The 26672-nt window shown below is 38.9% G+C and overlaps 1 protein-coding gene across 1 annotated transcript in view; it reads left to right on the top strand.

Moving 5' to 3' along the window:
* LOC109042780 (polyamine-transporting ATPase 13A3) overlaps positions 1–26672 on the top strand; it is a gene marked incomplete at its 5' end in the record, with an annotated part of 286914 nt that overhangs the window by 69792 nt on the left and 190450 nt on the right. Inside the window, 1 exon segment of the mRNA XM_072300692.1 lies at positions 21777–21874. Coding sequence (XP_072156793.1) covers positions 21777–21874 — 98 coding nt within the window.

The following is a 26672-nucleotide window of genomic DNA, read 5'->3' as shown; positions in this document are numbered from 1 at the left end:
CATCATATTTTTCCACCGTCAAGTTTATAATCGGCGATTTTTATGATGCAAGCATCGGCTCCTTTAAATCATATCATCGATTCAAATCAACTCCACTTATTCTACGTCATTTGTCGCTTTTTTTTTTTTTATAATTTTTGGTATATTTCTAATTAAGTTTTTTTTAGATATTTTAACAATACATGGATAATGTGTAATGTAAGCTTTTCAAAAGTACACCTTGAGTTCGAAGAAAAGAAAAAAAAATGAAAATTGCAGTGACGATTCATGAGATGCTCGGATTACCGTGGGAAAACCCGCCTTTTTTGAGCATTTCCGGCCGGTTTCCATTTCCGTTTAGCTCCGTAACACATCGATGCACTTTTATTAGTGTTAAGTACTCGAAAGATTACACCATAAGGTTGAAGTAAAGAGAAAAAATTAAAATTTCAGTGACTACACTGAAAATAACGTTTCCTAAATTCAAGGCGACGCCGTGTTGACCTAAGAAAATTGGATACTTGAAAAAAGTGGACAAGAAACGAAGTCTTGAATGAAGAAAACGGTATTGCCTTGGTCGAGGAAAACGCGATTTCTTGAACCAAAACTCCTGTTGCATTGAAGCACGAAAACGTTTCCTTCAAATTAGGAAACACCGCCGCGCGAAGAGTTTCCTAAAAGTAAGTTAAGTGTTGTGTTGTTTTCAGGAAACGTTTCCTCAAAAAAAAAAAAAAAGGAAACTGTACCTGCAAGCGTTTCCTTAAAATTAGGAAACGGCCGGTCCCGCCGCGTCGCCGCCTTGAGAATCGGCTCCCCGCCCAGTGTCCCTATCCATGCCCGTTGAATTGCATACCCCTATTGTTGGTACTGCCGGGGGTGACTTCCTTCACGTAGTTGACGCGCTTCGCGCTCCCTCTGGTATCCTGATGAAGAACTCCGTTTCGCCCTGGATGAGATTTGATCCTGTAACCTTCGACATTGTCCCGGGAAGAGTGAAAATCCGACACCGTAGTCCACTCGGCCATCCTACCCTCGCGAGCGATGAGGAGTTATTTTCCTATGTTAAACCTATTCGCATCTATCTCTTTGGCTACGCAGATGCCCACCTGCTACCGTTCAATAGCACTTGGGTTTATCTAGCAAATACTACCTCAATTATCATTTAAATATATTAAATATCCACATATTTCCCTTTTCTTTCTGTTTATCAGCCGGTTCTCAGATACTATTTACTTAAAGACCGTGGGCTATCGCCGCCATAACTTAACCAACGTATTCCCTTTTCTTTTTCATTCGGAGATAGTATGATCATGGAGTAAATTATTTTTTTATTAAAGTCTGGTTAAAGGACAGATTTTCATACGTGCCTCTCAAAGGTAAATTATCACTCATTCGATTATCCAATCTGACGCCCATATCATTAAGGTTAATGCGTAAATCAAAGAGGCTCATGTGAGAACCGCTTCTGCTCATACTGAAAGTAAATATGATTTAAAATTCCAATAAAGTATAGACACAATAATCTAAGATTATTTAATGCTGGCTATAAAATTGGCACATAAAAGATAAATGACCTTTATGGAGTTTTCAAAATGTACTCGGAATAGCGGTAAAGATGTGGTGATAAAGGCATGTATAGGTAATACTTTAATGAGTACATATCGGGCCGAGTCAAGCTTTCTGGGATTTGAAGACACTTATATGTAAAAATGTTCGAAGCTACGCGACCAGATTCAAAGAGTGTACTTGCAGTAAAATGTTGAAAAGCTTCACATTATTTATTTTTACCTACATTACCGGACGCACGCTTTTGTTTAGAAAATTTAAAGAAATTTTCGTCGAATCAGAAAATTCAACGAAAAATATTAAAGGAACTTTGGCTCTGATCCGTGCATTTCTATAAAGCATTCTGACATTTTGGACTGAAAACAATATTTTTGATAAGCCACAAAAATTGCGTTTTTTCAAAACCTCCACCTTTCCGACGCGTAAATCCCTTACGAACAAGAGATAAATTGATTAAATTTAAACATACTGAATTTGTTTGGAGTGGAGTGGATCTTACGAATAACGCCATCCAAGCGCTTCGGTCGGATTTCTGTAAAGGACCGTTCAAATAATATGCAACGCTCTAACGGAGAGAAATGGTCAAGGAGAGAGTTACGCCGTTTTGTTTTTACGTGTGAAAGAATAGGGACCTACGTCGCAAAAGTGTTACGAGGGAAGAAGTGAGTGGGGTTCCAAAAATTGGAAATTTAGCGTTACGTTTTTTATGAGCGTGATGTCACTCATGGGCGTAAGGGTGCATCGAAATTTTCACGTAGGTAAGCCGTAGAGAGCATGGTGGTATACGGACGGAAGGGCTCATCATATCAAAGTGTAGATGCGCCCTTCCGCCAAAGGAGCGACGGTATATTTATTATTATTATTTATATTTATCATATATATATTATATATTATATTATTTATATATATTATAATTATTATTTATAAGGCCCCTCTTGAGCAACTCGCCGGATACATGGTGGTGTACGGCACGTTGCATCCACCTCCTCAGTTGGCGTTTGGTAATTTTTTTGTTTCCTAATTTTAAGGAAATGGGTTTCTTCGATCAACATCACATAGATCCTTAAATTGAGGAAACAGGAAATGCTATGCCCGTTTCCTAATTTTAAGGAAACTGATCTCTTCAAACGACACTCCAAGGATTCTTCAATTCAGGAAACGGCTTTGCTTCTCTCCGTTTCCTAATTCTAAGGAAACAGGGTTCTTCGATCAACACCACATGGATCCTTAAATTTAGGACACAGAAGCGATTCCCTCGTTTCCTAATTTTAAGGAAACAGTTTTCCCGTTTCAAGTAATCGTTAGTCTGTTTCAAGAAAACGTATACGTGGTTCAAGAAAGCATGGTTTTCTTAACTCAACACAATTTTGTTACCTTGGATCGAGATAACTGTTGGCTTGTTCTAAGCTAACACCGTGTTGAAATTAGGAAACTTTTTAAGGATACATGTTTCCTTAAATTTAGGACAAGTTTATTTTCAGTGTATTCAGGAGATGCATAGGTTCCCGTGTAATAAATCGTTCTTCGCCGTCATTTTTGAGCATTTCCGGCCGGTTTTAATTTCCGTTTAGATCCGTGCCCCATCGATGCACGTTGGTAAGTGTTTATTACTCGTAAGTATATACCTTAAGGTTGAAATAGATAGAGAAAATTAGAAATTGCAGTTACAATCCATGGTATGCATCTGTTACGATGTGAAAAATCGCCTTTTTGCGTAAATTTCGAGGATATTTGGTCGGTTTTCGGTTTCCCTCAGGCCGTTAATCGATCGGTGAATGTATGGGAAGCGTTGCTAGTCTGATTTCATACATATTAGAGGGTAGAAAGGGAAAAAATATCGATAATTGAAGAGTTTACTATCGAAAGATTTGGATTAACATGTAAAAATTCGTCTTTTTTTACCATTTTTGACCTTTTTTGGCCTATTTGAATTTTTTTAGGCCCTTAACCGTCCGAGTTCCATTGAAAAAAGTATATGAACCGAAAGTATACATCCTAAGCTTGAAGTAAAAAAAAAAATCGAAAATCTGAGAGACAGTTTTTTTGAGTTTTCAGTTTGAACATTGAATGGCGAAAAAATCGTAAATTTTAAAAAACTCTAAATTACGGCCATTAGAATAATTTTTAGCTAAATTTCGATGGCATATTCAGAATTTACATGAAAAACTGGTCTGGACACACTCTTTTAAAGTATGATGGATTGATTCTGTCTCGCTATGGAGAGTCAAAGAGAGGGAAGTCGAGAAAATGAGAGTCGCTAAAACGGGCGTTTTTGAATATCGCTAGAATTCACCCCATCTTTGGGGGTCGATATCTCGCGAACGGAGCGTCAGATGGGAAAACCCTTCAAATTAGTTTCTTAGAATGATGTAAAGACCCCTTATTCAGGCCAAATCGGAGGGGGTCGGGTTCCGAGCCTGGCACAGTTGACGTGGAATGACCCACTGGAGATCTTTCAGGATAACTGGTAATCTTTCAGGTAGGCTGGAGTCTTCTTTGTTCTGTCAGAACGTTGTGCAGGAGCAGCTTGGGCTGAAGGTGGTAACTGTTGAGGTGGAGTGCCAACTAAGTGAGATAAATACCATCTAGAGGGTTGCGGTTGGAGTGACGTTTGAACGGTTGATCCTCTTCCTTTACCAAACGAGCGCCTTGGCGGAGCTGGATGATTACTGCCAGTTGGGTCCACCAGGGTTGGTTTTATTGAAGGAGGTTCGGTGTTCGGAGTTGAGGCACGAGCAGCCGATGCACAAGATTTTGATGCTTGGGAAGTTGAAGCATGAGGCGTTCGCTCATGAGAAGTTGTACCCACTATGAGGGCTTGAATCCTGAGAAGTTGAAGTAAAACGTAGATTATCCGTGGTTTGACGTCCTGCGAGGTTTGAGTCAGATTGTTTGAGTGTTACTGGATTCATATCTGGAATTTCAAATCTAACTTGTTTTTCTTGTTGAGGTGCATGATGTAGGTAAGGCATTTTCTGATTCTTGGAAACACGCTTTTCTTAATTGGTAGATGTGACGCCTGAGTTTGTGTCCATTTGCTAGTTGCACCAAATAATGGAGTTTACCAAATTTTTGCAAAATTTCAGCAGGGCTCCAGGAAGGCTTGTTGTACTTGTAAATTCGGGCGATGACTTTATCTCCAACTTTAAGTTCTCGAACTGGACCATTGCAAACTTTATTCTTCGGTGGGTGAACTGGTTTGATTACATCAATTCGGATTCTGAGTCGCCTTCCCAAATATCGTTCAGCAGGGCTTCTGCCGTCTAATAGAGGAGTAGAACGGAATGTGAAAAGAATTTGTCGAACTTTCTCTCCGAGAGTTCTCGAATCATTTACCATTTATGCAAGTTTTGATTTCAAAATCTGCACATACCTTTCGGCTAATCCGTTTGTTGATGGTTTGCCTGGGGCAGGGTAGGCCATAAAAATACCTCTAGATTTGCAGTAATTTTGAAATTTTTCATTTGAACTGGAAAACATTGATGCATTGTCTGCAACTAACATTTTAGGATATCCGTGTAAAGAAAAAATATTTTCAAGATGAGCAATTGTACCTAATATTTGTTGTTAGAGCTTTCGATGTATCTTTGATTTCTGGCCATTTTCACTTAGTCCAGTTCTAGCCAAAAAAAGGGTCTAACCTCGGACAAATTAGCACAAACTTCTCTTGTGTTTTAAAGCACTCCAAAACATGTCTAGAGCCCCCAAAAAAAGTTTACCATTAGCCCCCCTCGGGAACACAGTCAAAATTGCGTAAAACAAAATGGCGGGCGTCTGAAATTACGTATAAATTGATTCTTGACTTCGTCAGCGTTTTCCCGCTTTTGCGTAATTCTAGTGCATCCAGTGAAAAAAATCATTCTTGTCGTTTTTTTAGAGGATAAAATTTTGCTTACAAATATATACTAGTTTTTTTAATTTCGACTTGTTGGTGCCGAGCTACGAAGTCCGACACCGAAAAAAAAGGCTAGAATACTCTTGAAATTTCAAGTTTGGTTTGTAACTTTTAAAATACAGCTTCGGCATAATTTTTTCTTTCAAAACTGTTGGTACCAATAGAAAGAGCATGAAATTTTCTTTTCAAAACGCATATTACATCAAAATTTAACTGAAGGTATAAGACCTTTATAGGGCCTTTATGGAATGGTGTCAAATTTGACATTTTTTACTTTGTGTAAATTTTGGCTTGAATTTCGATTAATGTGACCCTTTTTCACGAATATTCGACTATTTTTGGAATAAATTTTGTTATTAATTTAGTCATGGTACATAGTAAGGGGAGAAGCACCTTAGAGGGATGGTCGACGGGGGGCGGGGAGGGGCATACCTGATCCGTTTACTGTTTGGCCTATCGCAGCTAAAGATTCTAATAAAAAAACTGTAAAACACCTAGTTGTCGGCCGATTTTCATGAAATTTGGTGTACCCCGGTATATCGATCTAGGAAATTCGAATTTGACGTTACTTTCAGTCTGAATCAAAATTCAAGATGGCGGAAAAAAGATGGCGGCAATAATTTGTTAGATACCTGTTTATCGACTGATTTGCATGAAACTTGGTATAACCCTGTATTTAGCCCTAGAGAATTTGAATTTGATGTCGAATTTAACCGGAATTGAAATCAAAGGTGGTGGGAAGAAGGTGGTGGCCATAATTTTTTAAAATTAAAGATGGCGGGTACAATTTGAAAACTACCTATTTATCGGCAGATTTTCATGAAACTCGATGTATCCTGGTATTTTGATCTGGTAAACTCGAATTTGACGTTACTTTCAGTCTGAATCAAAATTCAAGAAAGTGGAAAAAAGATGGCGGCCTTAATTTTTAAAATATCTGTATATCGGCTGATTTTCATGACATTGAATATTACCTTGTATTTTGACCAAAGTTTGTCGGTTTTGGTTTGAAAACTTGTAATATAAGGTAATAAGACATAGGGTAAAAAAGTAATTGAGGGGCTCGGAGGACAAGGCACATAAGTGCAGATTTCGAAAAAAATGACACATTAGTGGTTCCAACTATAATTCTAGGTTTAAAATAAAGTCTGTGAAAAATTCACCGGAAGCATCCAATGCTGAAGCATCAAAATGTGAGTTTGAACTCTCTTTCTGTCATAAGACTGTGTATAATAGTTAGCAACTTTAAACATGTTTTTCTCGAAATAGCTCGACGAGGTGCACCTCGTCCTCCAAGCTGTTTAATTGAGAGTATAAGTGTTAAAACGTAATTTTTTCAGTGACGCAAAAAGACCCGCTCCCCGAGCTGCCGCCATTACACAGCCCAATCCCTCACATAAAGCGCTTCGCGGCGGCGGCTGTGCTCGCATTGTAACTTCCCTCATATGTGAGATGTCCCATTCCGCAATATTTTTAAAACCCCTTAAATGTACAGATTTCGCCAAGCTCTGTCCTATTCGTTTATTTTTACGTGATTGTATGCATAAATACGATGTTTTTCTTCACTTTGTATGCGTGAATCTGTTACTTCCGTACTGGCGGTCATAATATATCCATTTGCGCTCTTTGTAGAAAGCAGGGAGGAGGAGGTGGGTCAGTTTCCCCTCCTATTATTTTTTTTATATTACGTTAATTAATTTTTGCTCTCCAGAAATTATTTAAATAACTTCTCACGATTGATGGAATATTTGCTGTATTGATATGACCTTTTGAGGGATGGTGTTTTGCATAGAAACTCAACTTTCTGTAAATATTGCCATTTTTTACAATTTTAAATGAAGCCGTGTCAAACCCAGAAATTATGGAAATTTTTGAAACAAGGTACCTTATCTTATTGTAAATTCTATGTACTTTCACGTGGTTATAGTGGTTTTTTGATCAAACACTTTTAAAATGCTTAAAAATTAGGAAAATGGAGCTAGAAACGGACTTTTTTCAGAAAAGTTTCATTTTTGATCCCAGAAGACATTGTCCTACCGGCAAATATAATTACTTAAAAGAATGTTGAACATACTTTTCTAGACCAAAATTTAACGTACTTTTCAGTTACATCATTCACTTTAACTTTAAAGCTCATTTCAAAGCAATAAAATCGCAAAAATAACAAAAAAGTTAAATTTCATCATTTTTTCTTAACTTTTTTAAACCAAAATTCAGTGCTAAGACCCCTCAAAAAGGTTTTACGGCAAGTTTTAATAGCCCTAGATTATGGGAAATTTTATGAACTTTTCATTTCGCACCTTGTTTTTTTTCTTAAACGCCTTTTAACACGTAAAAAATAAGAAAAACCGCGGGAAATTTTTTTTCGGACAAATTGCAATTTTTTTCAACATTGCCTCCGCATTTTCACGAGAGACGCCAAAAATACAAATAAAGGTATATTTCTTACACAAAATTTTACTAGCTTTTCGATGATCACCATGGTTTGATTGAAAAAATTGTTTGCAGCCATGAAAAATCACAAAAACATGAGACAAAGCCTTGTTATTGAACAATTTGTACATTTTTAACGTCTCAAAAATTGGCTTCTAAGTACACTTAAATACCTTCAAAAATTTATTCATTAACATTTTTTTAACTTTTATGTGCTAAAACATTGGTACTATAAAATTTACTTCAAACAAAAATGACTAAACTTGAAAATTTTGGATATTTATTAAGAAAAAGGTTCTAAACAGAGCAGCCGGGTTTTCCAATAGACAAGTTTAACGCCTTATCTAACTCTCTTTAAAAAATTCGAAACAGTAATTTTAGGTATGCAATATTTTGGAAATTTTATGCTCTAAACAATTATTACCATCGTTGAATCGTATCGTTAGTTTCCAGCTGTCAAAAAGTCGAAAATCGTTGAAATTCTGCAATTTCTAGAGAAATCATTTTTAGCGTAATTCCCTTAAATACGCTTTTCAGGTACATGTTGTAAAATTTAAAGGAAAACCAGTGTGTTATTTGTCTTGCAAATTTTATAATCTTTCAAAAAAGTGTATATAAGTTGTACTTTTGTTTAAAAATAATTGATCGAAAGCGCTGGAAACGGAAAAACAGCTGAATTTGTTGTTAAATATTGACTTCATGCTTTTGAATGATTTGTCTCACAATGAGGTCATAAAAGATGAAAAGGTAAAATGAATACGTATACTTATGTAAAATTTAGCGTACTTTTCAGTGGTGTCGTTGCTTTTAACCTTTAATTAATTATTCTGACTAAAAAATGGTCAAGAACGCGAAAAATCGTGAATTATCAGCAGATTTTGCCGGTTGTTGCTTTTAAATAGTAAAATTCGGAAAGAAAAAAAAATAATAAAAGCCTAAGTTTTGTATATGATTCTTAATCAAAATTTTATGATCTTTAAATCTGATCTCTTGCAATTTTTTTGTTTAACGCATTATTTGTGAGTTATAAATGAAAATCCGTATGCACGTTCTTCTTTGAAAATCGCCGCAAGTCGCCATTTTGAAAGGCTGCGATTTGACCACTTTCCCGGTGGAATTTTTTGGTAAACTTTTTTTTCTGTCTTATTGGGTACCTAGGGACCCTATATACCAAAGGAAAAGTTTGTGCTAATTTGTCCGAGGTAAAAAGCTAGATTGACTGGACTAACTTGGCATCAACAACTATTAGAAAATGATTGCCATTCAATGAGTCAGCGTAGTCCATGTGGAGTCCAACAAAATTTTGTATTGACTCCTCCCATTTGTGCAAGGGAGCTTTTTCGGGAAATTTTTGTGTAATGAGACAAGTTTTACATGATTTTACGAGTTTTTTAATGTCAGCATCTATTGACAGCCAATAGACATAGCGTCGAGCAATTTGTTTCATCTTATAGTTATACCTGGATGGATTAAATGAATTTCGTTTAAGATTTTAGATCTAAGTTTAGTTGGAATGAAAATTTTTTCACCTCTGTAAACAATGTTTCCATCAAGAGAGTATTCAAGGCACGTAGTATTGTCCTCAGGATCATTCAGTTGTTGAAGAATTGGTGCTAATTCAGGATCAGTTGAAGTAGCAGCTGCGATTTCACGATCAGTGATGTTCGACGTTATGCGATTTGGTGTAACGTTTCTTCTTGGCAACGTGACACTTCAAAATCTAGCATTGGCTGTGCACCTTGGCAAGAGGCTGTTGAAACAGGAAATCTGGATAGGAAATCAGCATTTGCATGATCTTTGCTCGGACGATGCTGAACTTCGTAGTCGAATGTAGACAAGTGTGCCTCGTACCGAAGTAGTCCGGATGCGGTCATAGGTGGTAGTTTTGCTCGATGGTGGAAGATTCTGCACAAAGGTCTATTATCAGTAATAAGTTTAACTTTTCGGCCGTAAATGAACATCAAAAATTTGTCGAGCGCAGAAATAATTGCTAGTGCTTCACGATCTATTTGACTGTAGTTCTTTTCCGCTGGAGTTAATGCCCTGGAAGCGAACATAATCGGTCTTTCCATGCCATTAATTATGTGCGAAATGACAGCTCCAACGTCAAATGGGCTTGCACTGACGCAACAGTAACAGGCAATTAACATCATATGAGACAAGCACTTGATCACTGGTAATAAAAGCTTTGAGCTTCTGAAAAGCTTGTTCACAAGTCGGAGACCAGTTAAATTTCCGATTTTTCCCCAGAAGATTGCGAAGTGGAGCAGTAATACTGGATGTGTGTGGAATGAACCTCGAGTAGTATGTAACCATTCCCAGAAACTGCTTAACTTCTTGGCAATTTGACGGACGTTTTGCATTACTGATGGCGGCCATTATTCTAGGGTCTTTGAAGATGTTTCTGCCTTGAATTGTATATCCTACGTAGGTATGCAATTTTGTCAACAAAAAAGATGCATTTGTGTAAGCTCACGCGGAGATCATTGTCGCACAAACGTTGTAGCAGTGTAAGTAAATTTTGCGAACATTCCTCATAAGTCGCTCGATGTACTACCTATTATGTCATCGAAATACCATACGACACCTTTCAGCTTAGAGAGTATTCTGCCCAAAATTTGGTGACATTGGCTTGGTGCTGTTTTGATGCCAAGACTGAGTCGGTTCATCAAATAGACACCTTTGTGTGTAGATACAGCCTGAATTTTTCTAGATTCTTCTTCCATGAGAACATGCGCAAGTAAGCTTTGAAAAAATCTATTTTGCAGTAGATTTTGGAATCTTTTAGCTCGCTGATAAAATCTTCTATACGAGGAATAAGAAAATTATGGTTTTCTAGTTGAGGATTAACAGCTAATTTGTAATCTGCGTAAAGTCTTACTTTACCTTCTGGTTTTGCAACCGGTACCAGTGGAGAGCCCCAATCAGAGGTATCAATTGGATTACATTTTGCAATAAGGAACCACTGTTTCTGGCTCATTTTAGAAACGACACATATCGACGGTGAAACTACCAAACCACGTATCTCGGTTTGCGACGTCGCAGACTTCCTGTCATACTTTATTTTTTAAATCAAAAACTACTTAACATCCAGTCTTAGAAATTTCTGTGATTTTTCCTCTTTGTGCGGAGAAAATTCCGTGAAAATTTCAAGGAATGATATTGATTTGGTCTACTTCAAAAAAATAAAATGTGAGCGTAGATTTTTAAACACCGCAAACGAGATACGTAGTTTGGTAGTTTCACCGTCGATATGCCATTGGTTTCCCTATGCAGGAAGGTGCTTTATTGGAAGAGCCAGAGATAGTGGTTCCTAACTGCAAAATGTAATCCAATTGGGATTATAATGGCATCTTTTTCCAAGCTGAGCAATTCCTCATTGACAGCATCCTTGATAGCATGTGGCGGATCTCTGGCTTTAAGAAATTTAGGCTTGGCTGATTCCTTAAGGGGCTAAGAGCATGTAATATTAGGAATCCTACCAACACGTTGTTCGCAAATTTTCGGGAATTTTGATTGAATGTCTTCTGCTCTTATTCTGTGAATTGTGGATATGTTGTGTTGTGTATTCTTCCTTACTTCTAGGTCATTAAGATTTACTTTGAATTTTCTGATCCAAGTTCGCCCAAACAAGGGTGCTAGGTCAGAATTGACGACAAAAAATGAGGCAACTTCGGTTTTATTATTGAAGGTAACTTCAGTATCTGCACGACCGATAGGTTTACTGATACCGTAATCATAAGATTTGAAACTTTTCCCCGGCCGTTTTAGTTTGATGCCTAAATTTAATTTATTGTAAATGTCTTCAAGAATTAAGGTGTATCCGCAGCCTGAATCTACTTCTAGCTGGATTTCTTTGCTGTTGATTTTAACGGTGGCAACGTATTTGCCTTCATCTTCTTCTTCCTCATTAGAGAGTGGAGCAAGACTTGTAATTGAAGAGAGATTGTTACAATCACGGTCTGAATTGGAGTTTACAAAATCATTCAGGTTTTCTAACGATTCATGCATTGAATGAACTTTAGATTTATTCTGAGTGAGAGTTTTGATGCAGACTTTGCTTGCGTGACCGCCGGCAAGGTTGCACGAAGTGCATTTCAGGGTATGCCGCTTGATTCAACACTTAGGAGCATGATGATTGTTGCGGCCACATCTGGTGCAGAGGCCTGCAATTCCTAGTTTGTCTAGGTCGATGCCACTATTTCTGGATCGATACCTGGATGTGCTCCGATCACCCGATTCACGACCATGACCTGATTTGCGATTAGCTTTCGGGAATGAACGTGATCTAGAATTGAAAGATTTAGATATGCGGTTAACAGATATAGGGGAATTCCCATTCACACCACCTCCAATTTCTTGCTCATGGAGGCTTCCAAATATAAGGCAAGAGTGACTGTATTGTCGAAAGTTTTCAAAGAAGGATCACTTGGGATTTTTTCTCTAATGTAGGAACTTTTAATACCTCGAATAAATTGGCTTTTTAAGAACTGGTCAGCGATACTATACTGCCACATGTACATTTGAAATTACAATTTTCTAGATGCGAACGCAAAGCTGCAACGTAGTCAGCAATCGTTTCACTCTCGTTCTGCATACGGGAGAGAAAACGGTGCTGCTCCAACAATTCGTTAGGTGGAGGGCATAAATGGGCTTTAAGTTCTGAGGTGATGTTCTTATAGGAAGCATCAGAGATAGGTTTGGGTGCAAGAATAGATTTTAGAACTTGGTAAGTATCCGAACCAATGCTATTAAGAAAAGTTTTCTTAAGAAGATTAGAGTCATTAGAGATGCATTTGATGTCAGCATAGATCTGAAAACGTCCTAAATACTGTGTAAATTTTTCCTTTCCTTTGTCGAGTTTCTCGAAATTGAGGATACAAGGAGCCGATGCGGCAGGTACCTACGTTACCAGATCCAGTACCAAGTACAGGTGATGCAGGATTGATGGTGATGTTGTTGAAGGATTCCTTGACCACTTTCATGAAGGTTTCGAATTGTTCAGGATCCATTTGGACGAGTAGAAGAGCAAAATTGGACGATTGAAGATTGAAGATTGAGAGCAAAGGACGAGAAGGTCAGACGAAGGTCACCATGAATTTAAGTGGTCAGATCAGCAACAAGAGACAGCCACTTTCATGAAAGTTTCGAATTGTTCAGGATCCATTTGGACGAGTAGAAGCGCAAAATTTGAAGATTGAAGATTGAGAGCAAAGAACGAGAAAGTCAGACGAAGATCATCATGAATTCAAGTGGTCCTTATCAGCAACAAGCAACGCCATTATCAATGGCTAGGTTAGGCCCGACACGCCATGCCACTAATTTCACGCGAAATCACGCGACGCGCAAATTGAAAACGGCCAAGAGCAACGAAAATCGAGAAAACTGCACGCACGTTACATGATTTTACTTTCAAATCCTTGTCGCCATTTATATACCTATTCGGGAATCGGGAGGAAAGACGAGAGCAAGCAAGACGAAGCGTATGCACGAAATCAGAATGTATTGAAGAGTGAACAGAGAGAGAGACAGGCCTGACGCTACCTCTTACGGTTGCGCCTCACAACCTAGTATATGCAACCTGCAATACAAGATATACAGGATGTAACATTTTTTCAGTTTTTGAGTCGAGAAAATTTATTTTAAACAAAAAATTCACAAGGTACTCATCTTTTTATTCGAAACAAAACCAGTTTTTTAAATTGTTCGTCGTTTTTCGCATCCAACGAGTGGTTCATTAGGCTGGGAAAATAAACGGTTCCGGAGTAATGCACGATTGAAGTTTCCGTTCAACGCGCGCCGGCCTATTTTCGCGCGCCAAAATATGGTTCCAAAGCCGGATTGTAATTGGAGGGATGAAAAGATCCAACACACGTAGTCAAATGGTAGAGCTGATCAATATAATCGATAATGATACGATAGACACTATGTACACTTGTCCAAGGTGATCCTCTAATCGCGGCCCGATGATACGACCCCGCGCCGCGGACCTCTCAGAGTATATATCTCGGTAGCATCCAGAGGAGCAATGACGTCAGAGATGTCATGGCGATGACCAATGCTCCAAGGTAGATACTCTGAGACCGCCATAATGCACGCCTGTGCTGTTACTCTGAAAGCAACGACCTTCGAGGCAATGGGTATTTTTTTCTCTACGGGTGCATCGTGAAAATGCGAACATAGAACCGTAGGTGATATGGTACGCCTTTCCACGATAGGACTTGGGTGTTAATAAATCAGATTAAATGTTCATACCGTGCAAAATACATTTTTAAGGATTCTTGAGGGTCGCTGAGTTCAAATATTTTAGATACTTCCAAGAATTCATTTTTTTCCCGTAGCGTTACGGAAAAAAAGTTACCTAAAAATGTATTTTGTACGGTTTGAACATTTAATCTGATTTATTAACACCCAAATTTGACTTTGGAACCATATTTTGGCGCGCGAAAATAGGTTGGCGCGCTTTGAGCGGAAACTTCAAGCCCTCATAACTCCGGAACTGTTATTTCCCCAGCCTAATGGACCACTCGTTTGATGCGGAAAAAGACGAACAATTTATAAAAACTGGTTTTGGTTCAAATAAAAAAATGAGTACCTTGTGAATTTTTTGTTTAAAAGAAATTTTCTCGACTCAAAACCTGAAACAACCACATATGTTACTGGGAAATGTGATATCGGAATTTTGACTTTTGAAATCTTAAAGTATGCAATTTTAGACGACTTTTCGTCCAAACCGGACCTCAATATCTTCCTCCGTTCGAAAGATGTCGAGGCTCACAGGTTTTGACTTCCAACCCCCCCCCCCCCCCTAACGCCCTCTAAAAAATGTTTGGGGGTCTGAAAATTTGGGAGAAGAAGCGCTTAAGTATGAGTAATCGATCGATCGATCGACAAAGTTTGAAGAAATTCCACGGGGGGGGGGGGGGCGAGCAAAGCCGTTATGCTTAAGCTCTTGTTTAAACGTTAAGCGTTTGCTCTTAATTGAGCGTTTTTTGAGCTCTTTATGAAGTAGGTACGGACAATTTTACCCCGATTAATCTTCACCAAGAAATAAAAAATCGGCCCACTCCTGTTCGAAATATTGACCCCATAAACGGTGGGGGAAAGATCCCCTCCCTCAAAATGCAAAGTCGCTAAGTTGACTTAGATACATCGTCCACCGCCCAGTTCCTTATCAACACTCATTTGAGTCGGACGCGCTGTTGAACCGAGCTCTCCTATCAATCTCATCAATCTAAAGTGCTTCCTTTCGGTGAAGTGAATTGTGACACGGTTCGCGATGTGAATTGTGAAGCCTTTTCACAGCAGGGGCAACCCCCCTGACACCTATAGACCCAAGTGAAATAAACTTTGACAAACATTATGGTATTTTATTATACCCATTTTAACAAAAAGACAGGACATTGTCTTCGTTGTTTCTTTGAATGTGTTCATGGCACTAAAGTTTACAGATGTAATATCTGTTTAAAAGACGTTTCAAAAGCAATCTGCCAACATGCAATAATATGGAACCAGTGTCAATTATGTTCTAATCTTTTTAAACAAAAAGGACTTAATTCAGAATGTGTTCTTTTAAGACCCAAAACTGAACCTCCAACCCCCGAAAGTAGCAGTGCTAATAATGCAGTAACAAAATCTCCAAATTCAGAGGAAAAAACTACGAGTGCTTCAGAAGTAAATATGGATTTAGATAATTAGCAATCTTCCAAAGAAACAACAACTCTGGAAACAAATACACAACCTTCATCTCTGGACCAATCAGGATGGCGTATTGTCACTAGTAAAAGGAAAAAGTGTATATCTACAGACTCGCCTAATAAAAACAACAATCCGCCTAAAAAAGTGCAACGTACTCAGAATGTGAAGAGGAAAATAGTTTTCTCAGCCTCAAATAATGCTGTAATTAATAACAGTGAAAACTCCCATTCCAAAAACCAATTTCAAGTGTTGCAAACAACCCAACATGAGGAAAAAATCCAAACGAAACCCTTTCTCCCCCTCCACTTTTTGTATCAGAGGTAGGAAACCCTATTATTTTCAAAAAATCCATTATTGATGTATTAGTCAATAATTCTAAAATACACGTGATCAACAAATCACAAGTCAAACTAGTTGTCCAAACTGAGGAAGAATACTACACCCTTTTTAATTACTTTAAAAACAATAATATAAAATTTCATACTTACCAACAAAAAGAAAATCGTAATATTCGTAGAATTATTAAAGGACTATCAGCAGATTTCCCCATAGAAAATATAAAACAAGTATTTGAATCATACGAAAATATCACTGTTAAAAATCTAGCTCAAATCAGACATCTCATCAACAAAAAGCCTCTCCCAATTTTCAAAATTGAGTTTGAATTCAAACCAAACATAAATCAAATTTTAATAGAAATAACTTCGATAAATGACTTTATAATTAAACTTGAATTTCCCAACAAAACTAAAGAAGTTATCCAATGCAAAAAATGCTTATCACTAGGACACTCTCAAAACTTTTGTTTCAGAAATCCCCGTTGTATCATTTGTGGTGATTTTCATTGTTCAGATACCTGCCCCATAAAACTAGAAGCCATAAAAACTTGTGCACCTGTAATGCCGACATGTGCCCTCTGCGGAGGTGCGCATTTCGGCAATTACAAGGGATGCAAGGTTCAAAAAGAAATCAATAAGAAAAGATTTCCTCCCATCAAATCTCAAAATATCTCCTCTAATAAAGTTGCACCGGGCGTCAGTTATGCTAGAGTATTAAGTGAAGCTAATAAACCCCCTGCCTATAACCCAGTTTCTTATAATGAAACTAAAGAGATTATTAATAATGATCATCAGTACAACTATGATTTTTTTAATGAAAGATTGAGTAATTTAGAAAAAATAATTATTAACCAAGTCGAGGCAATTGCTAACCAAGACAGAGTTATGACCAATCTCATTAATACAATAGTTTTATTATCGAAACATTTTGAAACACTAATTACGAGAATGGAAAACAATGACGATCCTTAAACAGATAACTCTCTACAATCTAGCTTTAGCAGTCTACTTATCCTATATTATTTTAGGATAATATTTATTATAAGACTAAGTCTTATAATTTTATAACTACACGCCTCCTAATGTTCCTCGCTCCACTTGGACATACAAGGAGAAACGATGTTAGTTTCGGACGGTTTACCCGTTGAAATACGTTCAAAAAATTGAACCCTATTATTTTGAAATAATCGGGCTCTATATTTCATTCCTCCACCTGTTCAATTTAGGTCGGCACTTTATGTTTAAAATAAATATTGTAGCTATTATTAAGGCTAAAGTTAAAGCCGCTTTTAAAGACGAAAAGTCTAAAAGCTCTTCTCTGTACAATGTTTATGTATTTGTGCAAATAAATAAATAAAAAAAAAAATAATCGTCCACCGCCAGATACCTATCCATATTTGCTAGTCCTGAAACCCCACATTTGCTGGGTGTGATCAATAATGGAGTGGTTCGATAACGTCAAATTCGGGTTTCTGGTGATTGGTAACCTATATGGGAATGCACGGTAACTTCAAAATCACTGAATACGGACGAATATGAAAAAAAAAACTGCCTGCAGCTAGGAGCTGGAAGGCTTGAAACGAGGAAAGAACAGGCAACAACGGCTCTTCGTCCCACTGATTTTGGGGATAGGTAGATCCTTCAGGCCTAAGAATGCTACTTGAGGGCAAGAATGTTCGCTGAATAACATCATTCAAAAAAGGTGTTGAACACTCTTTTGGAAAGTCAGGAATGAGGAAGGGGGAGGGGCGGAGGGGTTCCTTCCTATTGAAATCGGTCACTGCCTCCCTTCAAAGAAAAATGCAATAGCCTTAATTCAGGGATAGGATTATCATTGTGTAATGGGCCCGGGGTGAGATGGTGATAACTCTAGAATCTTTAGCTCTCTAACTGGGGGCGTAACGTAGCTCAACACAAATAAACATACATTACGAAAATGGGTGTAAGAGACTCTATTTTCAAAAACTAGGTATATTGACAAAACTACGATAATGCGACAGAAACTGCGTAATCACACAAAACGCTCAATACATATACGCTGAGTGGGACCACTCCGAGCTCGTCCCGCGATTCGCCCCTCTTAGCTATTAACTTTGAAAATAGCAGAAATAATAATGAGAAGATAACAGCTTCGCCACTTTGGCCGCAGCCGCCATCTTGGATTTTAGAATTTTGAAAATCTGACCAAATATTCTACTTTCCCATCGAAATATATTCCCTGACACCGAGTTTTACAAAAATTGATCGGACAGGAGCCGACACAACATTTCAGGCCACGGCCGCCATCTTGGAATTCGGAGTTTTGAAAATCCGACCAAAAATTCGAATTTCCCGTCAAAAAGTACCCCCGGCACCAATTTTTTACAAAAATCCGTCGAAGAACACCCCTTAAAACCTGAAATCTCGTCCGTAATGCTGTGACGTCACGCGACAGGATTGAACCTGTTCGGTGCACGGCGCGGTGCGCGTCAACAACCTTGTATCCCCAATGTATTAGTATAGGGAGAAACAACTTTTCTTTTTTTAGGCTTTAGCGGCATTTTTTTCTAAAGTTGATTTTTCAGGCATGTAAATAAGGGGTTTCTTAATGGCTTCATTTGTGCCAAGTTTGAAGGAAATCACTTCGACAGTTTTTTTGTAACGTGTTGATGAAATCTCGGCACCGTAGCTTAATATATTTAATTGTAAAATCTCCCGTAAGATCCTGTGTTATTGTAGTTGTAACAGGTAGTCCTCCATATTTAAACCATATTTAAAGTTCCCGCCAGAGAGAAGAAGAGAGAGAGGGGGGAACAATGCTAACCTGGCGGTGAGAGTGAAAGAGGAGTCGGAGAGTGTTTGTCTGGAGGATCTGGTCAAGCTACGTTCTGTGAAAATGTCAGTGTTATAGTTTTCATTCTTTTAAAGGGGTTTGTCCCCTTTTTCCTCGTATGTAGTTTTATGGAGTTTGCAGGGTTTGGAGTTGCATTGGGTCACAAAGGACCCCGCACACCTCTTATGGGAAGGTGCACCATGAAGAAACCTTAACTGTTTTTAATCATTCGATTCTCCTCAAGATGCTGATCAGAAGCTATCGTTGCGCCAACTCTCTTCGATGCACTATTTTCGCAAAAAACGGCCGAAAAGATTCAATTATTCGGCGACATCGAATAAGAAAGAACAAAGCATTCGAGAACAGGCCCGATGTAAATAAGGAAAAAACGTATAGGTAGCGCGTGTCCGTCGTCTTATCTGTACTTGCCGACTCTGGGGCTATCTCCCTCCCGCTCTCGTCCGGTTGGCGTTCCGACTTTCCTGTTCTTTTATGCTCCTCAAGAATCTGATTTGGATGATCGAGCAAAACGGAGTGCGGAAGCCGAGATAAGACTGCCGCTAGGTGCGGGAGTTCCCTTGGCTTCCTTGTTGACACACAGCCGATCGTATCCACTCGAGTGCTGAAATAAGGAGTCTTTCTGGCTTTTTATCGCCGAATGATTCAATCTTTTCGGCGGTTTTTTGCGAAAACGGTGCATAGAAAGTTCCCAAGTAGCAAAATAAAATTTTTTTCTAGAAAAAAAAATTGAGAAAATTTCTAGAAAAAACAAAGAAAATGAGAGATATCCAGAAAATAGTAGAGTCCCTTTATACCCAGAGTTAAGACAACTCGATTATCAGCTGACTAGCAGCCGGCCCTGGCTGGCCATGGGGGCACAAACGAGTGCACCCAAACGAACGATATTGAGGGGTAAGGATATGGAATCCTGCGATGTCTGTCATCCCAAAACAACGACATCAACAAAATTGATCAATCATAACGAAAATGAGATTGGTTTGTGAATGATTTCTTAATCTTTTTTCATTTTGGACCGATGGAAATAACAATTTACTCTTGAAAAACCACAATCAGGTGATATTTTCATTATTTTGTTCACATTCGAGTCACCGCCATCTTGGTGCACTCGTTTGTGACTCCATGAGCGAGAACCCATCAGAATTGGATATTTTTTTTAGGCCACTTTCAGCCCAACCAAAAGTGAGTTGTCGTAACTCTGGGTATAAAGGGACTCTAGAAAATAGGAAGAAAAAACATTGCGAGTCAAAAGTCTGACCAAAGAAAATAGATCTATTTCATATGGCTACTCTCTGTCAACTTTCCACTCCAACTTCCAAAAAGATAGAAAATGTAGTGAAAGTAGAATTATTTTCTAGCCAATTTCTTAATATTTTCTTTTAAGAAAATGCTAGGAAAAAATGTATTTTCTTTCTATTTTCTTGTGTCTATTTTCTAGATCTACTTTATACCTATTTTCTTTCAAGAAAATTGATCTATCTAGAAAGTAGACATTTTCTTGATGAGCGCCACCTAGAAAGTAGATGACAATGCTACTCGGGTTGGCGCAATTATAACTTTTGATCAGCTTCTTGAGGAGAATCGAATGGTTAAAAACAATTAAGGTTTCTTCATGGAACATCTTTCCATAAAAGGTGCGCTGGGTCCTTTGTTTCATCCCATTTGTTCGTCATCTTTGAGTTCTTCCTCATGCATGAGCCTCGGAGGCTCGCTTCGAACGGCCTACGAGGCCAGTGCGAAAAACAGTTTTCTTCTCCCTTTCCCGAGTTCGGAGTTGTTCATCGTTTTGATGACAGGGCTGGATTAACGATTTTGCCGCTGTGGACACGCGGAAATTTGCCGCCCCGGAGGGGTGGCCGGGGGGGGGGAGCGCCCCCCCCCCCGAAAAATTTGGAAAATCTGACCGCTGTAAGATGCAATTTTAGCCCATTTTTTACTTAAAAATTTCCATAAATGAGGCTGTAATTTTTTTAGTTTTTAATCCAAGTTTTACTATGGGTTTATTGTTTAATCAAGAACTTAATTTTAGATGATTTTAAATAATAAACTCATTTGTGTAAAGGGATGTCAGGCACCACTCTACTGACACTAGTCTATTGTATTGTATTGAAAATATGAAAAACAAGTAATTGAAAAAGTATAATTAGATTGCCTGACTGGATTCCCACACGGGGGTCTCACAACTCAACAAGAGCAGCCATTGGCGAGGCTACACTGAAAAAAAGTGAGGTAAAATTAAGGTGATCCCACCCGCGTTCTATATCGATATCTATACATCGACAGATAAACGTCTTTTGTGACTTTGCTTTTGACTTTTTTCGTGATATTCGATTCAGATCACATCCGGACATTGATTTTAAAGATGTAAACTCTAATTGCAAAGTTTTAAACACAAAAACAAAAGTGTAGACGTTCACGGAAAAAAGTAGTGCCGCTGTACGACACAGCCCTTCTCCTGCTGACGAGACTGCCTTTTTCTTTTGGGCCGTCCATAAATTACGTCACCTATTTGTCCGATTTCCTGATCCCTTCCCCCTCCACCCCAGGTGAGTGACGTAATGTTATGGACGGCCTCTTCTCTCTAATTTAAGTTATTCTTTCCGGTCAAATTTTCAGGGGCGGCATTTTTTTTTTTTTTTTTTTGGTCTCTCGATTTCTGCCGCCCCCGAAAATTTGCCGCTGTGGGCATAGGCCCACTTTGCCCCTACGGTTAATCCAGCCCTGTTTGATGAGAGAAGTAATTGGACAGTTCCACTCCTCGGACTATATGGAATGATCACTCAATGTGTGTCACGTTATTTCGTAGGCCGCACCCAATCTATGGTTTCTCTTTCTATATTGTTGGGCTCGAGCGCAGAAGTCGATCCGAACTTCAAGATTTTTGATTTATTTTTTTTATGTTTTCATTTTTGTCCTGTGATGGGGCTTTGGCCGAATGCATCGGCACAAATTGCCTTTGACATCAACCTAAGATGAAACGAACTTCTTCTGTTTGTTATATTTGACGTGTCTTTTTTTCTTTTCTTTCTGTACACAGGAAAATCGAGGAATCGAAATGGTGACCGTGCATCCTCTGATAAAGTTCTGTGGGCGGAGGAAAACAACTATATCAACTATGGGGAAGAAGACCAGATGGTTTGTATTTACTTTTTTCTCCTCTCTCAGTTTTCTTTGTCAAAACAGTAATAGCATGTTTTTAAAGTGAAGTTTATTCAAAGTTCCGAAACTCTGTGGGAAGTTTTGCCTGGTTTTGTCTGGTTTTGTCTCATCAACCATCAACAGTAATGGACACCGTAGCCAACAGATTCGACCAATCAGAGCCGTTGGTTTTCGATAGGTCTAAGCTTTGTTTAGGACATCTCGCTTGGTGGTACCAAAATTAAACACCACCCTTGCGATCCACAAGTCACCGAATGGAAAGTACCGAACTCAAAATAAAATGGCCGCTGAAAGGCTCGAGCGCCAAAGTAGTACCGAACCTCTAAATAAAATTCGCTTATTGCACAGCTACTTACGTACCATAGAGTCCATAGAGCAATAGAGTCGTAATGTGATTGGGAGAGCTGGGACTACTTTTGAGCATTTTTCAGGGCCCGAATTCCATGACTCCTGTGCGGCGCCGAGTCACTTTTTCGATTCATGATCGATTGTTTGCGGTACACGACCATCCGATGTAAATCAAGAGGATAGAAATTACTTCGTATTCCACGCCGCCATTTTGGATCGGACATGTATCAAAAAAGTGACCGAAGCTCGGCGCACACCGAACTCGGAATGCGTCGTCCAAGACAAGGTCCCAACTATCTCATTCACATTATACGGCTCTATTCGCTCTATTACTCTACCTACAGGGTGAGCGAACCCCCCCCCCCCCCTCTAACTTTTTACCCAATAGAGCTAAATATTTGAATTTGGGGAATTTTCGTAAACGAAGGGAGCTACTTTCTGAATCCCCTAAAAATTTTGCGAGGCCTCCTAGGTACTTTATTTATTTATTTTTTTTTTTTTAAGGCCCAACTTTTATTTTCTAATGGGAAGACCCCCCGTATGATACCTCGTTCGGAAGAACATAAAGCAAGACAAATTGTCGCGCAAACCCGAAGTCATGATTTCAATCCGTTTCAAAATGGCGGCCGCGCGGATCAAGTTAACAATGTCCGAAATTGGCAACTCGGCTTCTTGACAATGGATTTGTCTAAAACTCTGTAACAATAGGTATTTTAACATGAGAAAAACGAATTTGACATTAGATTTTTTAAGAACCAAGCTTTTTCATATTGGCGGTCGGGGACAGTTCTAAAAGGACAAAAATTGGCTTGTGTCTGCTGGTTGTTCTTACGCTCCATTTGAATGTTCTGGTCGGAAAAATCCCCGGAATTCTTTAATTCAAAGAACCGACAATCAGCTCAATGTCAGCATTTATAGAAAACCAACAAGTTTGGAAGTAGGTATACATAAATTTCAACAGTTACAATCCGGTGTCCCACAAATTAGCAGCGTAGATATCTATTTAACAGGCTAGAGGATATTCCCTTAAGCAAAGAAAAATACATAGAAGAGAAAAATCGGATTGTGGAAATTGGAAAGAAAAATGAGTTCCCGGAAAAATGCCTCCAAAAATTACTGGGAAAAATTAAAAGGGATAGAAATAATACAACCCTGTCAAAACTAGAAAAAACGGAAGGAACATACAGAAGTTTTACCCACCACCCAAAATATTGGCCCATTTTCAAACGTATTTTCAACTCATACAATATAAAATCATGTTTCTATAATCCATACTGTTTCCAAAGACAATGGACCACTAGATAAAGTACGAATTTCAGCATTCTGATACATGTTTCTTAACCAAAATTTTACGTAAAACACGATGCACACAACGATAATTACCGAAATTAACTCCTTACGAAGATATTTAATGATTCTTAATGCGTGAATTCAAACCACCCGCTCATGAAAACACAATGCTCTACGTGATTCACATCGCGCGCTAAACGTTATCATGACAGTCTCTGCGATATAAAAATCTGGCAACCTTAATCTTGACGCTTTGGCTCAGTTATAGCAAATTGCTAATAGTTTGAACAACACATGATGGGAAATGAACATTGCTCGATTGAGAAGCTTGCTGAAACCGTTGTAGTGGGCGATTTGACTCACGTAGAGTTTTGAGTTTCTTGTGAGCGGGCAGTTCAAATTTCTCGTAACCAATGTAAAATAAAAACGTTAATATCTTCGTTAGGAGTTGGTTTTCGTAATTTTCGTTGTGTGAATCGTTTTCCACGTGAAATTCTGATTAAGAAACATGTATCAGATCGCTTAAATTCGTACCTTGTCTAGTGGTCCATTCGGCGAAAAATATCAAATGAGACAGACAGGTTACAAAAAGCAGGAGTGTACAAAATACGATGTAAAAATTGCCCTTAAGTTTACATAGGAAAAAAGTCGAGATCCATAAAAATTCGAGCTCAAGAACACGCCAGACACACCAAAAATCAAGCGATAGAAAAAACAGCAATAGTAGCACATTTTTGGGAAGAAAAACATGACATAGATTTTGAACCTCAATTACTGAAGGAAGAAAATAATGCCAATAGACTGACATGTTGGGAAAATATCTTTATCCAAAAACAAAAGAAAGACCACCTGATGAATGTAGAATTTCCGCCACCCAACACATTATTTAAGTTGTTTGGAACATCTGGCAACGAGGACAACAAAGAAAGGCCCAGCAACCGCCGCATATCTGAAGAACATACCAGTCGCGCCGCGCCCCTGATGGTGATCCAACGGGTCGAAACGCGCGTCGGACTGTTTCGTAATTTTTCGCTGACTAGCGAGTTTAAATTTTATTTCGTTTTAACTGTTGACCTAGTCTGGTACTTTTTAAATTTTTTAAAATGTGAAAATCTGAGTATCGTTGAAGAGCTTTGCGAAGCGGATTACATCCACTAAATATATACTTACATCACATACACGTAGTGTACGAGTTACACGTAGAAAACGAGTCACACCGACCGATTTGGAAGATCGAAAGGGATATACGTTTGCAACTCAAAGCAAGGTCCCAAAAGTGACGGTATCCTATTGGATTTGGACAGGAATTATCTTGTATCGAACAAACGGATCTGACAACTGCAAGATCCCGAAGAGGATACCGACGCCGTGAACAAACAATGGACAGACTCGAGGTGGACCGAAGCTATGAATTTAGCGCCGTTTTGTTTGGGATAAATGGAAGAATACAAAAATATCATACAACGACTCGAGACGAGATTATCACATTTGCAAAGTAGGATCAATCAATTAGAGGTTCCAACAACGGTTGCGAATCGAGCGAAAGGAAAACAGTTTTACCTACGATGAGTCGCACCGACGGTTTTGGCAGATCGAAATTCCGCCGCGGTCCCAAAGGTGACGGATTCCAACTTTATTCAGACGGTAATTATATCGTATCGAACAAACGTAATCGTCAAGTGCAAGATCCCACCCAAAAGCGATGAAGATGCGGTGAACAAACAATGGTCCGAAAGGAAGTGGAAGGAAGCCATGAAATTAGGTCAACACTGTCTAGAGCGTATCCACCAACTTCAGCAATCTTACAATCGTCTAACTTAAATAGTATAATCGAAACAGCATTTGAATCGATAGAGTGGACGACGACGACATCGACGGTGAATATCATGTCGGCAGATAAACGTGGAATCGTCGAGGAGTTACATAAACCTGCACGACGGAACTATCCATGTCGTAAAGTAAGGATTCTCGGATTGTTCGATTTAGGTACCTATGTTAAAACAATCTCGTCGAGATGCAAACGTACGCCTTGGTCAACAAAGGAGACGGATACTTTCTGACCGTCATCGACGCGTGCTCAAAGAAGGCGTGGGCTGAACCACTCTAATCGAGAATTCCACGGATGTCACTGATGCCATGCAACGCGTTCTCAAGGCCGTCGGAAAGTCACCGAAACATTTACAAGTCGATATGGGCTCGGAATTCTATAACTCCAAATGTCAAGCATTGATTAAGCATCAAAAGATCAACATGTACAGCTCGTACTCGACCACCAAAGCCTCTATTGTCGAGCGATTCAACCGAACGCTCAAACAAAGATGTGGAAAGAGTTCAGCGCACAAGGATCGTACAAGTGGGTAGATCTATTACCGAAACTCATTCGTGAATATAACGGGAGCGCTCATCGCACCATCGGAATGAAACCAATTGACGTTACCGAAAAGGATGTACCGATAATCCTGTAAAAGCCTCGTGGGCCGCCGCTGAGTAAAAGCGAAAAGAGAGGTCTGGCCAGACGAAAACTGCAAGTCGGTAATTACGTCCAGACCTCGAGACTCAAAACCATGTTCGAGGAAGGATACACGCCAAACTGGAGCACAGAAATTTTTAAGATTGTCAGTGTTGATCCGATCGTTCCAATCACGTACGATCTGAAAGACGCGCACGATACGATTATCAAAGGAAAATTCTACCGCAAAGAACTCCAACTCACCAACTGTGAGGATACGTTCCTTGTAGAAAAAATTCTGCGTCGTAAGAAAAACCAGTCTTTTGTCAAATGGTTGGGTCTGGACGCGAGTCACAACAGTCGGATCGACAATAAGGATTTCGTATAAATAGAATTCATCCTCTTCTCAGTATCGTAAGAAAGAAATCGTGAACGATGATATAATTCTCATCACTTTCATCATCGTTGTTGGAATGAATTCCATAGTGGTGGAAAACTCATCCGAAGCAAACATCACAATGTGCCCGATTTATCCGGAAATCAAATGCACTCCTTAGTATTCCATCCTGTCCCATATGTTTCCATCCTGTCCCAGTGTCCCAGTTTAATGGGACAGAGTGGAAAACTGTTACAACTGAGACTTGCTTGTTTAAGCCCTGTAGGCCCTCTTTTCTGCCGATTTAAGTG

Source organism: Bemisia tabaci, chromosome 1 (assembly GCF_918797505.1).
Source record: "Bemisia tabaci chromosome 1, PGI_BMITA_v3".
NCBI classification, from domain to species: Eukaryota; Metazoa; Arthropoda; class Insecta; order Hemiptera; family Aleyrodidae; genus Bemisia; species Bemisia tabaci.
The sequence above is the reverse complement of the archived record's forward strand: the minus strand, read 5'-3'. Positions and strand labels throughout refer to the sequence as shown.